This window comes from Tripterygium wilfordii, chromosome 7 (genome assembly GCF_013401445.1).
Source record: "Tripterygium wilfordii isolate XIE 37 chromosome 7, ASM1340144v1, whole genome shotgun sequence".
Taxonomy (NCBI): domain Eukaryota; kingdom Viridiplantae; phylum Streptophyta; class Magnoliopsida; order Celastrales; family Celastraceae; genus Tripterygium; species Tripterygium wilfordii.
The window spans coordinates 14,924,774-14,938,793 of NC_052238.1; the positions used below are offsets into that span (position 1 = coordinate 14,924,774).

The 14,020-nt window shown below is 39.2% G+C and overlaps 2 protein-coding genes across 2 annotated transcripts; one reads left to right on the plus strand and one right to left on the minus strand.

Moving 5' to 3' along the window:
- The first annotated feature begins 61 nt into the window (after nucleotides 1–61).
- Nucleotides 62–7,294, plus strand: LOC120001240 (2-isopropylmalate synthase 1, chloroplastic-like). The gene is made up of 2 exons (XM_038849462.1): nucleotides 62–1,312; nucleotides 6,091–7,294. Exons 1-2 carry the CDS (start codon nucleotides 101–103, stop codon nucleotides 6,778–6,780), a joined length of 1,902 nt encoding a protein of 633 aa, XP_038705390.1. The 5' UTR covers nucleotides 62–100; the 3' UTR covers nucleotides 6,781–7,294.
- Nucleotides 7,295–10,166: 2,872 nt separating this feature from the next.
- LOC120001831 (pyridoxal reductase, chloroplastic) lies at nucleotides 10,167–13,941 on the minus strand. The gene is made up of 9 exons (XM_038850314.1): nucleotides 13,773–13,941; nucleotides 13,472–13,700; nucleotides 12,322–12,415; nucleotides 11,833–11,956; nucleotides 11,482–11,583; nucleotides 11,067–11,218; nucleotides 10,865–10,958; nucleotides 10,560–10,741; nucleotides 10,167–10,447 (listed from the first exon to the last, which is right to left on the minus strand). Exons 1-9 carry the CDS (start codon nucleotides 13,890–13,892, stop codon nucleotides 10,444–10,446), a joined length of 1,101 nt encoding a protein of 366 aa, XP_038706242.1. The 5' UTR covers nucleotides 13,893–13,941; the 3' UTR covers nucleotides 10,167–10,443.
- Between the last annotated feature and the right edge of the window lie 79 nt (nucleotides 13,942–14,020).

Genomic DNA, 14,020 nt, shown 5'->3' on the forward strand with positions numbered 1-14,020 from the left:
TCTTCTTTTTTTTGAAATTATATTATCCAAGTAAAACCTCGTAAGTCTCTCTCTCTATAGATTGGGTTTAATCTTCTTCTTTTCCTTCAGAACTGTTAAAATGGCGTCTTGCACTACAGCCTCTAAATTCTCCATTTCCAAATCTAGCCCTAAAGCCCCAACCACCACTAACACCGCCACCGCCGCCAGGTCCGTCCTCTCTCTGTACAAACAGAAGTCAATAGCCCGTCTCGCTCTTCACTTCTCCTCTAAACCAACCGCTTTCTCCATCTCTTGCTCCCAGCATCAATCGCCTCCCTCTTCCTCCCCTCCTCCTCGCCGCCGCCGTCGGCCGGAGTACATTCCTAATCGCATCGATGACCCTTTATATGTCCGCATCTTTGACACAACACTCCGTGATGGAGAGCAGTCCCCGGGCGCCACTCTCACTGCCAAGGAGAAGATCGACATTGCCCGCCAGCTTGCCAAGCTTGGCGTGGACATCATTGAAGCCGGATTCCCTGCCGCATCTCGGGAGGACTTTGAGGCGGTGAAGATGATTGCGCATGAAGTTGGCAACGCCGTGGACGAGGATGGGTATGTCCCTGTGATTTGCGGGTTATCGAGGTGCAATGAGAAGGACATCAAGGCTTCTTGGGATGCTGTGAAGTACGCGAAGCGGCCTAGAATACACACGTTTATAGCTACTAGCGACATACACATGGAGTACAAGTTGAGGAAGACGAAGGAGGAGGTGATTGAAATTGCGAGGAGGATGGTGAAGTTCGCTAGGAGCATGGGCTGTGACGATGTGGAGTTTAGTCCAGAAGATGCCGGTAGATCAGAGAGGGAATTTCTCTATGAGATCCTGGGTGAAGTAATAAAAGCAGGGGCAACAACTCTCAACATCCCTGATACGGTTGGTATAACAATTCCAAGCGAATTTGCGCAGTTGATTGCTGATATTAAAGCAAACACACCAGGAGTTGAGAATGTTATTATCTCTACACATTGCCAGAATGATCTCGGACTTTCTACCGCCAATACTCTAGCTGGGGCATCTGCAGGGGCAAGACAATTGGAATGCACAATCAATGGAATTGGTGAAAGAGCTGGAAATGCGTCTTTGGAAGAGGTTGTGATGGCAATAAATTGTCGCGGAGAGCATGTTTTGGGGGGACTTTATACCGGAATCAATACAAGGCATATCACTATGGCAAGCAAGATGGTAGAAGATTACACAGGATTGCATTTACAGCCACACAAGGCTATTGTTGGAGCAAATGCTTTTGCTCACGAAAGCGGTATCCATCAAGACGGAATGCTGAAGCACATGTTGGAAGTAAAGCTAACAAATAAAGAGAAAACTCAGTCTCTGCCAGTGAGAACAGAGTATACACAAGAGTTTTGATACGTGAAGAGAACTTAGAACTTAGACATTTCTTATTACAAATAACAAAACCAAACGTGCCTATATATATAGGCTTACAGACTCAACAAACTCCTATTAACCCTCAACTAATTTGAGAGATACCTGCCACTACTAACAAATGAGAAAAACTAGGCATTATTAGCAAACACAACAACTAACAATAAAAATAACAACGTGGAGTAGTTTAAGACTTAGTCCACCACTATGACTCAATAATAAATAAATTAATAAAAACCAACTTTGAATCATATTTTAACTCTTCCCCTTGATTCAAAGTCGCACACACCAAGTAGTGATATGAAGTAGACATGTTTACCATAGGGGAGTGACTTGGTAAATATATCTGCCACCTGCTCTTCTGTGCTACAAAACTTCATAGTTATACTTCCTTTTGCCACCAAATCTCGAATGAAGTGGTGCCGAATTTCAACATGCTTTGTTCTGCCATGGAAAGCTGGGTTTTTTGTCATAGCAATAGCTGCTTTGTTGTCGCAAAATATTTCAGTTGCTTGCTTTTGCTCTTGACAAAGATCTTCAAGTAGTCTCCTTAACCAAACCGCTTGACAAGCTGAAGAAGTTGCAGCTGCATATTCTGCTTCTGATGATGATAAAGCTGTTGTTGCTTGCTTCTTTGAGCTCCAAGAGATCGCACTAGATCCAAGACTGAACATGTTGCCAGATGTGCTCTTTCTATCCTCTACCGAACCTGCCCAATCGCTATCAGTAAAGCCAAGCAATCTAAAATCATTCACATGAGAATACCATATTCCATAGTCAACTGTCCCAGCAATATAACGCAAGATCCTCTTTGCCGCACCAAAATGTTGTTGTGTGGGACTATGCATGAACCTGGAAACAAGACCAACGGAAAATGCGATATCTGGCCTAGTATGTGCCAAATAAATTAAGCCACCTACTAAACTTCTGAAGTTTCTTGCATTAGCCTTCCCTGTACCGTCTTCAAGTAGCAACTTTTCATTCACGTTCATGGGAGTGGGTGCCACATTGCATTTCAACATATTAAATCTCATGAGAATATCAGTTGCATATTTCTTTTGTGAAAGAAATATCCCAGCTTCTTCTTGCTTCACTTCAAGCCCAAGAAAATAATGCAGCAAACCCAAATCTGACATTTCAAAACTTTGCATCATGCTGGCCTTAAATTCATCTATAAGAGAGTGAGATGACCCCATATAAATCATATCATCAACGTATAGACAAACTATTAAAAGGTCATTTTTACCTTGCTTCTTCAAATTAAGAGTAGGCTCATTATCACTTCTTTCAAACCCATTTTGACAAAAATAAGAATCAATTTTACTGTACCATGCCCGTGGAGCTTGCTTCAGTCCATAGAGAGCCTTTTTTAACTTGTAAACCTTCTCTTCTTTGCCATCTACTATGAACCCTTCAGGTTGATTAACATAAACTTCTTCTTCTAATTCACCATTTAAAAATGCTGACTTAACATCAAACTGATAAATGGGCCAATGTAATTGAGCAGCAAAAGCCAAAAGCAATCTCACAGTTTCAAACCGAGCAACAGGAGAGAAAGTTTCATCGAAATCAATACCTTGTTGTTGTGCATACCCTTTTGCGACAAGCCGGGCCTTGTATTTTTGTACACTCCCATCAGCATGATACTTTGTCTTGAACACCCATTTTAGCCCAATAGCCTTCTTTTCTTCAGGCAAGTCTACTAGCTCCCATGTTTCATTTTTCTGGATAACCAAAATTTCTTCATCCATTGCATGACACCATTCTTCATTTTCTGCCGCCTCTTCGAAACTCGTTGGATCCGCGACATACAAGGCAAAGTTGCAAGATTCATAGATCTCTCTCAAAGATCTAAACTTTCTTGGAGGAGTTTCAGAAGAATCACTTGAAGGAGAGGAACCGGACTTGTTTGGAGTTGCGGGACAACTGCTACTTAGAGTTGTAGAAATGTCACTGCCATCTGAACTTGTAGGAGATGAAGAAATGAGATCCGCTCCTTCATTTTCCATTGGAACTTGGTTTTGAGACTCTGCCATATCACCACTCCAATTCCAACCTGCACTTTCTTCAAACTCCACATTTCTACTTATAATCACTTTGCCACTAAGAGGATTATATACTCTGTATGCTTTGGATTGTGGACAATAACCAACAAAAATACATTTTTCTGATTTCTCATCAAGTTTTTGGCGATAATGAGAATTTACCAAAGCATAAGCAATACACCCAAAAACTCTTAAGTGGCTTACCCGAGGCTTTGTCCATTTCCAAGCTTCATACGGAGTCCGATTCAAAACAACTTTTGTTGGAGAAATATTCAGCAAATAAACTGTTGTGGAAACGGCTTCGGCCCAAAAATTATTTGGAACTCCCTTTGCTTTGAGTAGACTTCTCCCCATCTCAACAACAGTCCGATTCTTACGTTCGGCAACTCCATTTTGCTCCGGTGTATAAGGTGCGGTTAATTCCCTGCGAATGCCATTCTCTTCACAAAAGACATTAAATTCATTAGATAAAAACTCACCACCTCGGTCACTGCGGAGGGCCTTAATGCATCTGCCACTTTCTTTCTCAACAAGTGCTTTGAATTTTTTAAAGGTTTCAAAAGTTTCTAACTTATTCTTCAGAAAATAGACCCAACTCATTCGACTATAGTCGTCCGTGAATAATACAAAATACCGACTCCCACCAAGTGACTCCGTGTTCATTGGCCCGCACAAATCTGCATGCACCAACTCAAGACATTCTGAGGCTCTCCATGCATGTCCAACTGGAAATGACTTTCGGCATTGCTTCCCATATATGCATCCTTCACACAAATTTTCAAGTGAGTTAATTTTAGGCAACCCAACTACCATACCTTTCTGGCTCAATAACTTCAGACCGTTGATGTTGAGGTGCCCGTACTGCTGATGCCATAATTTAGACTTATCCTTCATACTAGCAGCTATACAAGCTTGGTTATCCATGCATGAAATTTCGAGAGAAAACATTTTATTTTCTGCCATATGAATACTAACCATAGTCTGACCAGATTCCTTGTCTTTAATAACACACATGTCATCATCAAATAAAATTGAATATCCACCAGCCATCAATTGTCCAACACTCAACAGATTATGAGCCAAGCTAGGAACAAAGAAAACATCATGGAGAAATTTAACTTGACCATGACTTGTTTTGACGGTAACAGTACCTTTCCCTTCAACTTGAATTTGCTTATCATCTCCAAGTCTAACCTGCAACTTTTTAGACTCATCAAGGTCTTTGAACATTGATCTCATGCCACACATATGATTAGAACATCCACTATCTAAAAACCAAACACCATTTGATACACCGCTAGTATGAAAACAAGCCATAAACAACTTACTCTCCTCCTCTTTTTCTTCTACAAACCTTGCTTGATTCTCTTTTTTCTAGCAACTTGCTTCTTTGTGCCCAAATTTTTTACAAAAATGGCACTGAATTCCACTTCGGTGAAATTTGTTCTCACCATGTGACTGCCTTTGATCACCTTGCCAACCAAACCTGCCTGTGCCATTATATCTACCACGACCTCTGCCGCGAAAACCACCACGACCTCGTCCTCTTCCTTCTGACACTTCATTTCTGTCTTTTGAAGTAAACAGCTCCCCCTTCACCTGAAATGCTTTTTCTTCGGATTTTTCACCAGACCTATTAATCCTTACTTCATGTGCTTGCAAAGAACCCATTAGCTCATCAAAAGAAAAAACAGATAAATCTTTTGATTCCTCAATTGCAGCAACAACATGATCAAATTTTGGAGTCAAACTCCTCAAGACTTTAGCAACTACAGTTTCATCATTAATTTTCTCACCATATGACTTCATCTGACTAACAATTGCATTTACTCTTGAGAGAAAATCTTGCACAGATTCTTTGTTTGTCATGAATAACGTTTCAAACTCACGGCGGAGTGATTGAAGTTTCACAGTAATTACCTTTGAGGAACCTTGATACTCATTGCGCAGTAGCATCCAAGCTTCCTTAGATGTGGTTGCTGCAGCAATTCTTGAAAATATTGTGTCATGGAGAGCTTGTTGAATGAAGAACAATGCCTTGGAGTCCTTCTTTCTGTTTTCCTTCAATTTTTGCTCGTCATCTGGATCAGCATACCCATTTTCCACCAAGTCCCAAAGATCTTGAGACTTAAATAAAGTCTTCATCTTAATGCTCCAAAAATCGTACTGCTCCCCCTTGAAAATAGGAATTTGTGGCTGGGACATGCTTATGGAAGCGCCATTGACAGCCATGATAGACACCGAGTATGATAGAACCCGGGCTCCGATACCACAATTTGTTGGAAGTAAAGCTAACAAATAAAGAGAAAACTCAGTCTCTGCCAGTGAGAACAGAGTATACACAAGAGTTTTGATACGTGAAGAGAACTTAGAACTTAGATATTTCTTATTACAAATAACAAAACCAAACGTGCCTATATATATAGGCTTACAGACTCAACAAACTCCTATTAACCCTCAACTAATTTGAGAGATACCTGCCACTACTAACAAATGAGAAAAACTAGGCATTATTAACAAACACAACAACTAACAATAAAAATAACAACGTGGAGTAGTTTAAGACTTAGTCCACCACTATGACTCAATAATAAATAAATTAATAAAAACCAACTTTGAATCATATTTTAACAGCACAAAGGTACTTATGAAATTATATCTCCTGAAGATATTGGGCTTGAAAGATCCAATGAAGCTGGTATTGTCCTTGGAAAACTTAGTGGACGCCATGCTTTGAGAGATCGCTTGAAGGAGCTTGGTTATGAGATAGATGATGAGAAACTTGGTAATATCTTTTGGCGTTTCAAAGCAGTTGCTGAACAGAAGAAGAGAGTCACTGATGCTGACTTAATAGCATTGATATCAGATGAAGTGTTTCAGCCAGAAGTTGTTTGGAAGCTTCTTGAGGTGCAGGTTACATGTGGAACTCTTGGTCTCTCTACAGCAACCGTTAAACTCATTCACGCTAATGGGGAAGAGCGTGTTGCTTGTTCTGTGGGAACTGGGCCAGTAGATTCAGCTTACAAGGCTGTTGACATCATTGTGAAGGAGCCTGTAACACTTCTTGAGTATTCCATGAATGCTGTTACAGAAGGCATTGATGCAATAGTCACCACCCGCGTTCTAATTCGCAGAGACAACCAGCAAACATCTACTCATGCTTTAACTAGTGAAGAAGTTCAGCGAACATTTAGCGGAACTGGGGCTGGAATGGACATTGTTGTTTCAAGTGTCAAGGCATACATCGGTGCATTAAACAAGATGTTAGCTTTCAAGGACAAGTTGCCAATACAAGTCTCTGTAGAAAGAGCTTCTGTTCCCGCTTAAAATATAAGCTTTACACAGTTATGTTGTGGCCTGTGTCGTTGAAACTAGGTTGAGAGTTTATGCTGGGGGCTTTAATGTATGAGTTTCTGGACCTGTCCAAAGGATGAAGACAGTAATATTCTGTCTTTGGTTCTGATTAGTGTGAATTTTTCCATTTGTGATTTATATGCAGGACGGTTTTTTGTTTCCCAAAGACGTTTCTCAATACTGATACAACAAATTTCAAATCTTGCAGGAGCTGTTGTCGAAGAAAGAGCCTCTGCAAAGAAGATATAGTCTTATTTGCTCCAATTCGGGGAGGTAAAAAATTTTACTTTGTTTATTTCTAGACTCCCAAATTCCTGAAAGGATCGACTGCGCCTCCGTAGGGGCAGAGTCCTATGCATATGTGAAGTTAAGCTTGACTCGTTATTACTTATTAGTCTATTATTTTGCTAGCATGGCACATTGTAACTTCAAATTATCTTAGCAGACCAGTGAAGCATGTTTTCATATATTATCTGGGTTTTTGTCATATCCGATCAATCAACGGTAGTTTAGTTGAAATCTTAAGCTGAATTTGAGACTAGATTTCTGATTGTAAATTGTATGACCAAAGGTAAGAAGTTTATGCACTTAAGGTTGAACATCAAAAACTTATCAGAATGCAAGATACATGGTTCTCCTTGGGGGGCGTTGAACTTATTAGAATCTTTTCTCATTCCCGTTCTGTTATTTACTTGTCATCATGGCCAATAGAAGCAGGGAAAAGTCCCGGATTTTCCAAAGTAAAATCAAAGTTTTTTCCAGCCTCTTAACATTCTTGGTATGCACGGTGCAAGTGTAATCCAGCAGCAGAGCAAGTAACTTTTCCGATGCATCTATTGACCATGATGACAAGTAAATAACAAACTGGGTTAATCAATGGCCTTATTGCCCGCCTAAGCTCTGGTATCGAATCCCCCCCACCCCTATGAACAACTGTTTAGCTGCTTCTGAGTTCTGATGTTAAAATATGTCATATTCAACCAGCAGTTTGTGCTGGTGCATGGTCCTCGTACAAAATCTGGTCACTATATTGTCACAGCAATAGATTTAGCTGCTATTAATAGAATGCTACGAATTCAATAGTTTGATTCAGGTATTGATTGCGGATTTTTTTATGGATGTATTTATTCTAAATTGAGGTATTAACCGAAAAACCGACCAAACCGACCAAAGTCGAATGGTCGGTTATAACCTCACTATTACAAAAACCGATTGGTGATTGGTTTTCATTAATGAAAAAACCAAACTTTCTACCCGGGGATGAATATACCAAATAACCGACCATACCGATCGATTGACACCCGTAGTTAAAATGAGGAAGCTCAAGAACTTTGGGGAGAAACCTATGAATTAATAAAATTTATATGAGAAAAATAATAGAATATAACTTAAAGGGGTTAACTTTAAAAGAGTCAATTTTGAAAAAATAAAAGTTGAGGGGTGCAATTGCGGCCATTCAAACAAACAGGGTCCCTCCCTCCTTGACGGTCTACATTACACTTACGATGAATGGGCCTGACGGGCTTCCAACATCATTAATTCTCGCGGCCCATTGTTCTTGTCAACAATAGTATACCAGTCCAGCCCAACTGAGGCAACAACTTGTGGGTGTTTGGCATTCCGAATCAATTGTCATTCCAAGCAACATCTGAACCGTCTGATCAAGCCAACACTACACATCCAACGGTTGCATATACTTTGATGTAATAATTTGCTATAGAATTGGGCACTGGCAACAATGTTGATGGGACCATTACGTTTGTTCAGCGAAGAAGAGATATCCAAGGAATTAAAGCTATCATAAAAAGATGAGTTAACAATGGCATGGTAGGTTAAGATGATGAATTTGATTGCATACCGCAAACGGGAGATCGTGAATTTAATTCTTACCGCAAGAGGGAGCCTGTAACGAGGAGCTCTTGGCCTAGTGTTAGGTGTTTTCTTGGCCTAGTTTTAGATTTTTAATTGTTCGTGAATATGTTTTCTTGTAATTTTAGGTGTTTCTATAACTTATTTGGACGGTTTTAAAATGAGGGGCTCAATTGACTCGTATGTGCAAAGTTAAGGAATTTAATTGACCCATTATTTAAAGTACGAGTGCAACTATATTCTTGGGATGACATGTATGAAATAGATAAAACGATATTCCATGTTATGATTTTCAAAATTAAAAAATGTCACGTGTCACAATCTCATAGGTCATTTTCATGTGTCTACCACAAGGCATTTAACAGCCATGTCATGCTGTTATAACAAAAATTGGCTCTAGGGGCTTTTTTAACCCAACATTCAAAGTGCATGGACTTGGTTTAGCCCAAAACAAAGTACAGACGGCCAGAAGCTAGATCCATCCTTTTTCGAAAGTACATGACATTTTCCATAGTAATCCCTAAAATTAATAGTATTCATACAAAAGGGGAAACAAAACTCCAATCCTGAATTCACAGAAACCTTGCCTATATATATATATGTATACATGTTTACTACTCCAGCCAAAACAAAAAACATAACCAAACACAAAGAAAGCAACCTCATCGGCTGTGTGTGTGCCAGCCTAATCATAATGACCAACAAATTCATAGACAAATAAAAATCAATAAGGAAGAAAAGCAACAAGAGGGATCGAAACCGCGTTACTCGGCAGCCTTTGCAGATGATGATGAGGGTTGTATTGTTGAATGACTGAACCAATTGCTTCTGCAACCACAATCACAAAATTTATGGCCAGTTTTACTAGTGTTATGCACATCTCCAGTCTCTGAATCATCTCTGCACTCTCTCTTTCTCTTCTCCACCCCCCGACTCTGCTTTATCCAAATCATTAGTCCACCTCTTTCTGTATATATATATATATATATATATATATATATATATGATTGCAGAAGAAGTAGCAGTATACCCATTGCTTTAACATAATAGAAAGAAAGAATAAAAGAGTAAGTGTACCTGTTGTTTTCTAAATTTTGCCCCAAAAGCCAGTCTCTCTATACTTGAACAAGATCTTGGTAACAAGTCATATTGAGTTTGAATGAGGGACAAGCTTAAAAAGGGAGGATGGCTTGAAACTAAAATTATTAAAAACACACAACAGTGAGTCTTAGGAATAAATGACAAGATTTTAATAATGGACTGAGGGTCCAACTAGGTCAGAAAGAGACCCACCATGCCAGAGGGTCTTATTTCATACCTTTGGGGTTTTCTAAGTTGATTCAAGTGATTTTTATGTTGAATGTCCATCAAATGTTTTTTTGTTCCCTTCAATAATGGAAACTAGAAGCCTACAATAATTTGAAGAACTAATTTTGAGAAGCCAAATATGTAATTCAAAATAGTTACTTATTACTGGTGGATTCAAAGAATGAAAAAGGAGAAATGGCTAGTTTATATGACAAAGTATTGAGCGTACAGTCAAATGCATTTTCTCCGCCGATACGGAGTCGATGCAATGGTAATCCAGAAATACATACCATATTGCCTGAAAAAAAGGAACACTAAGGCAATTACCAAATTCAGCCCTTAACAGGTTCTTTACATTGGAAACAAATTTATGCAGAACCAAAATCACCCATGTTTTGCATATCGCAATGTCGTTGTCAGTTTACTCACAAGGCACCAAATGTGATTTTCCTTGGCAGTTCATCTGTTTGAGAAAAGAGTTCTGTTTTAGGACTCCTAGTAGTGGTTTCATCTACTTAAGATTAAAAAAAAAAAGATAGTTGAAAAACATCTATAAGTTAGAATCACGCCCATACCTGGTCTGGAAAATGTTTTGGATCATTCTCCCAGGAGACTCGCGTGCTGCATATTCTATCTGAAGCAACTCTTCCGAACTCAGGCGCCACCCCAGAGCACCTAAATTTTCTTCCGCTTGTTTTACATTCTTAACTCCAGGAATTGGAACAGTACCCTTGCAGATGCACCAGTTTATAGCAACCTGGCAGCATAATCTCTTGGATCAATGATACTACCACGTGAAGCTTGTTATGGAATGTATTTTGTACAAAGCATGCAAGCAATAGTTACAGACTTGAACAGTTTATAGGACGTAGAAAAAGACCTGCGATACAGTTTTGCTTCTTCTCTGTGCAACTTCTCTCAGTGAGTTCAATAGGGGCTCCAACCCAGGAAGTATTCGTCTGAAAAGGAGGGCGCTGAACAAAAGCAAAGATAACGAACTTTGTGTCAATGAATTGACAGTAAATTAACATGTCCCTGGTTCAAACCACGCATTAAACTAAAGTATGATTGATAAATCTTACCGAGGCCCACGGGGAAGCTTAGAAGCTGTGTATTTTCCAGTGAGCATTCCAAGTCCTAAAGGACTATAAGAAATCAAGCGGATCCCAAGAGAATCACATATATTCTTGATCTCCATCTGATCTTCTCCCATGCTAAGCAAAGAAAACTGCACCTGAAATTGGGGCCTTCTTAGATGTCAGATCAGTGGTGTGACAGATGAATAAACTGAAGCATTGGAAATGAGCCAGGACAGGAATTGCTGTTATATGCATGATCAAAGATTTTCGCCAGTTCTACAAAAAGTTTCATACACAAAATGGTCAATTCAATGACTCTCATAAAGAAAATGCAGTGGTACTACTATCTCATTCAACATCATCCGTCTACCCCGAGAAAGCTATGACATGGAAATATTGAGATTAAATAGATAAATACTTGTGCCGAGCAAAGGGGCACTCCACGGATTTTGAGGTAATCGTGTATCTTTAGGAGCTGCTTTGGTCCATAATTGCTCACGCCAACTGCTCGGACTAGGCCCTATATAATCATATTGCATAAGTTTAACCAAATAATTGCTAGGGAACAAACTAAAATAAAGCAATAACTTCCACTAATTTGAAAAGTTAGCAACACAGAATGAATGGACAACAATTCTTTGATAGTCCAAAATTACTTTATAATTTAAATGCAAATGAAAATTGGAGTATTGGACCGATGAAAAGGCAAATTTGGTCGATGTTCATCAAAAAGGTTTTTACCATTAAGAATAAGAGAGATTCCTGTTACCTGCTCATACATTGCAACCAAACCATCCCAAAGAGCGAACTCTTGCAGGGGAGCATAGTTTGCAGTTGACCAATGTAATTGTCCAATTCCAATCTGCTCCAGTTGCATCCTCTCCAAAGAGGACCTGGACAAATTCTTCATCAGGCTTTACCCATGGAAACTAGTAAACTCCTAGCGTGTGATAAAGTCTGATAAATAGCTTTGGCGAGGTGTGGAGGTGTGGGTTGATCAAGTTCATATGAAGGAAGGGATTGCAGTACACCAGAGACTGGCTTAACACTGCCAACACTTATGAACATGAAGCCAAAAACAAAACCAATTAAAATCTAATATGGATTCATGTAGCTGATCCCAAAATATTTGGAAATAAGTCTTTGCTGATGATGTTAGGCCAGAGGGGAATTATCATTTATCGTCAAATACGGGGTAAAATCAAAGGAGTAGAACAATATATAGGAGCAACAAAACTGCAAAATGAGGAAAGTATACTTGCACGCTTTCACAAACTGCCCTGGTGTTACACGCCATGGGTATGCTGCAAACTTTGTAGCAACCACAATGTCATCTTGTCTTTGCTTCCTTCCTGAGGAGAATATAGCCATATAAATGCTTAGTATCTAATAAATTTTGCAGGCGTCCAAACCAAAGATTCTTCTTCTATCTTTGCATCCATATCCTGCAAGGATTAACAGACGCCAGATTCTGGATTCATTGGTGTTGACAATACTCATGAGGAGGTCTCTAGGCCAAAAACATTAAAAAAAATCATATCGTAAATCCCAAATTTGTTTACCATAAATAATAAATTCCTACTAGTATGTGAGATTACGATGATGTCAACCACAAAAATATAAAACAAGTCGCATTGGATCAAGTAGGTTTATTGCTTGATTCTTCCATTCCTATCAGTAGGCTCACAGAGGAGTTGGTTTTTCAAAAGAGCTTAACTGTGAATGAGAACAAAGAAAATCATTACAGCTCAAATGTGAACTCAAAGGGTTATGTTTGGGAGAGAGAAAAAGCAAAGGGGGCAAAATTAGTTGTCATGTAAAATAGGTCATCGTCGTCATCATCAAAGCCTTTATCTCAAAAGTTTGGAGTCGGCTACATGACTGTATTCGTTTTCTCCATTCATTTCTATCATGGATCATACATTCATCCACTCATATGATGATGATGATGATAAAATAGGTACATTCATTACACACATGTACATACACATATGGAAACATTCATTACACACATGTACATACACATATGGAAACATTCATTACACACATGTACATACACATGGAGTAGCCACACATATCTTCTGATTTTTCATTCATCAAGCATCTGGTGATAAGAATTTGAAGATTGAAGTAATCAAGGACATTTTCAACCATGTGAAACCATCTTTATCACATTCAAGCTACTACATTTTAATCAGGCAATCAACCGTAACATGGCCAACAAGGAAAGTGTACGGAAGTACGGAACTCACCTTCAAAACTTTTCATGTAGCATATGAACTCTAAGTCCTAATCACCATCTCCAACATTGGATAGGAGAGAATATTTGGCTTAAAGCACACTAACCATTCCTAACATTCTCCAAACCAAAATGTACAGTTTTCAACCTAAAAAATCAATGTGCTGACCTTTAGATTCTCTGATGAACTTCCCAAGAAGCTTTTCACTCTGCCCATTCAATCTTCCAGTCCCATACGAATCTGCAGTATCAAAGAAATTAACACCATTCTCAACAGCCATGTTGAAGGTTTGTTCAAGATCAGGGTTCATCGACTCCTGATAACCCCACAGTAGCTGGTTTCCCCAAGCCCAAGTTCCAAAACCCATTGGAGAGACACTGAATGGACCCATCTTCACCTGCAATCCTAGTCACCGTTAAAGCAACAATCTTTATAGTCTGAATGTTGAAAATTTCACAAACCCACTTACCTTTTGCCATGGCCAGATGGGAGGGAGCTTCAGAAGCTTGAAAGGAGAAGAAAGGGATGCTTTGGTGTCAATTGAACCACTGACGCAGCTGAAGTATGATGTTGGTGCTGATAATGCCATTGAAATAGCAAGGAAATTGGAGAAGACGCCTGAAAGGAGTTTCTTTGCATTTCTGTGATTAGAATTAAGGATATTATCTTCCAATTTCATGTCATAAAAAAAGGGAAAAAATAATGATAATTTTTTTT

What these genes read in the sequence shown, in the direction of transcription:
- LOC120001240 (XM_038849462.1), top strand. Translation starts at nt 101, where the DNA reads ATGGCGTCTTGCACTACAGCCTCTAAATTCTCCATTTCCAAATCTAGC. An exon ending in AAGACGGAATGCTGAAGCAC is followed by an intron (nt 1,313 to 6,090) that starts ATGTTGGAAGTA and finishes TTTTAACAGCAC; the next exon opens with AAAGGTACTTATGAAATTAT.
- LOC120001831 (XM_038850314.1), bottom strand. Translation starts at nt 13,892, where the DNA reads ATGGCATTATCAGCACCAACATCATACTTCAGCTGCGTCAGTGGTTCA. An exon ending in CCATCTGGCCATGGCAAAAG is followed by an intron (nt 13,701 to 13,772) that starts GTAAGTGGGTTT and finishes CTAGGATTGCAG; the next exon opens with GTGAAGATGGGTCCATTCAG. An exon ending in TGGTTGCAATGTATGAGCAG is followed by an intron (nt 11,584 to 11,832) that starts GTAACAGGAATC and finishes ATGATTATATAG; the next exon opens with GGCCTAGTCCGAGCAGTTGG.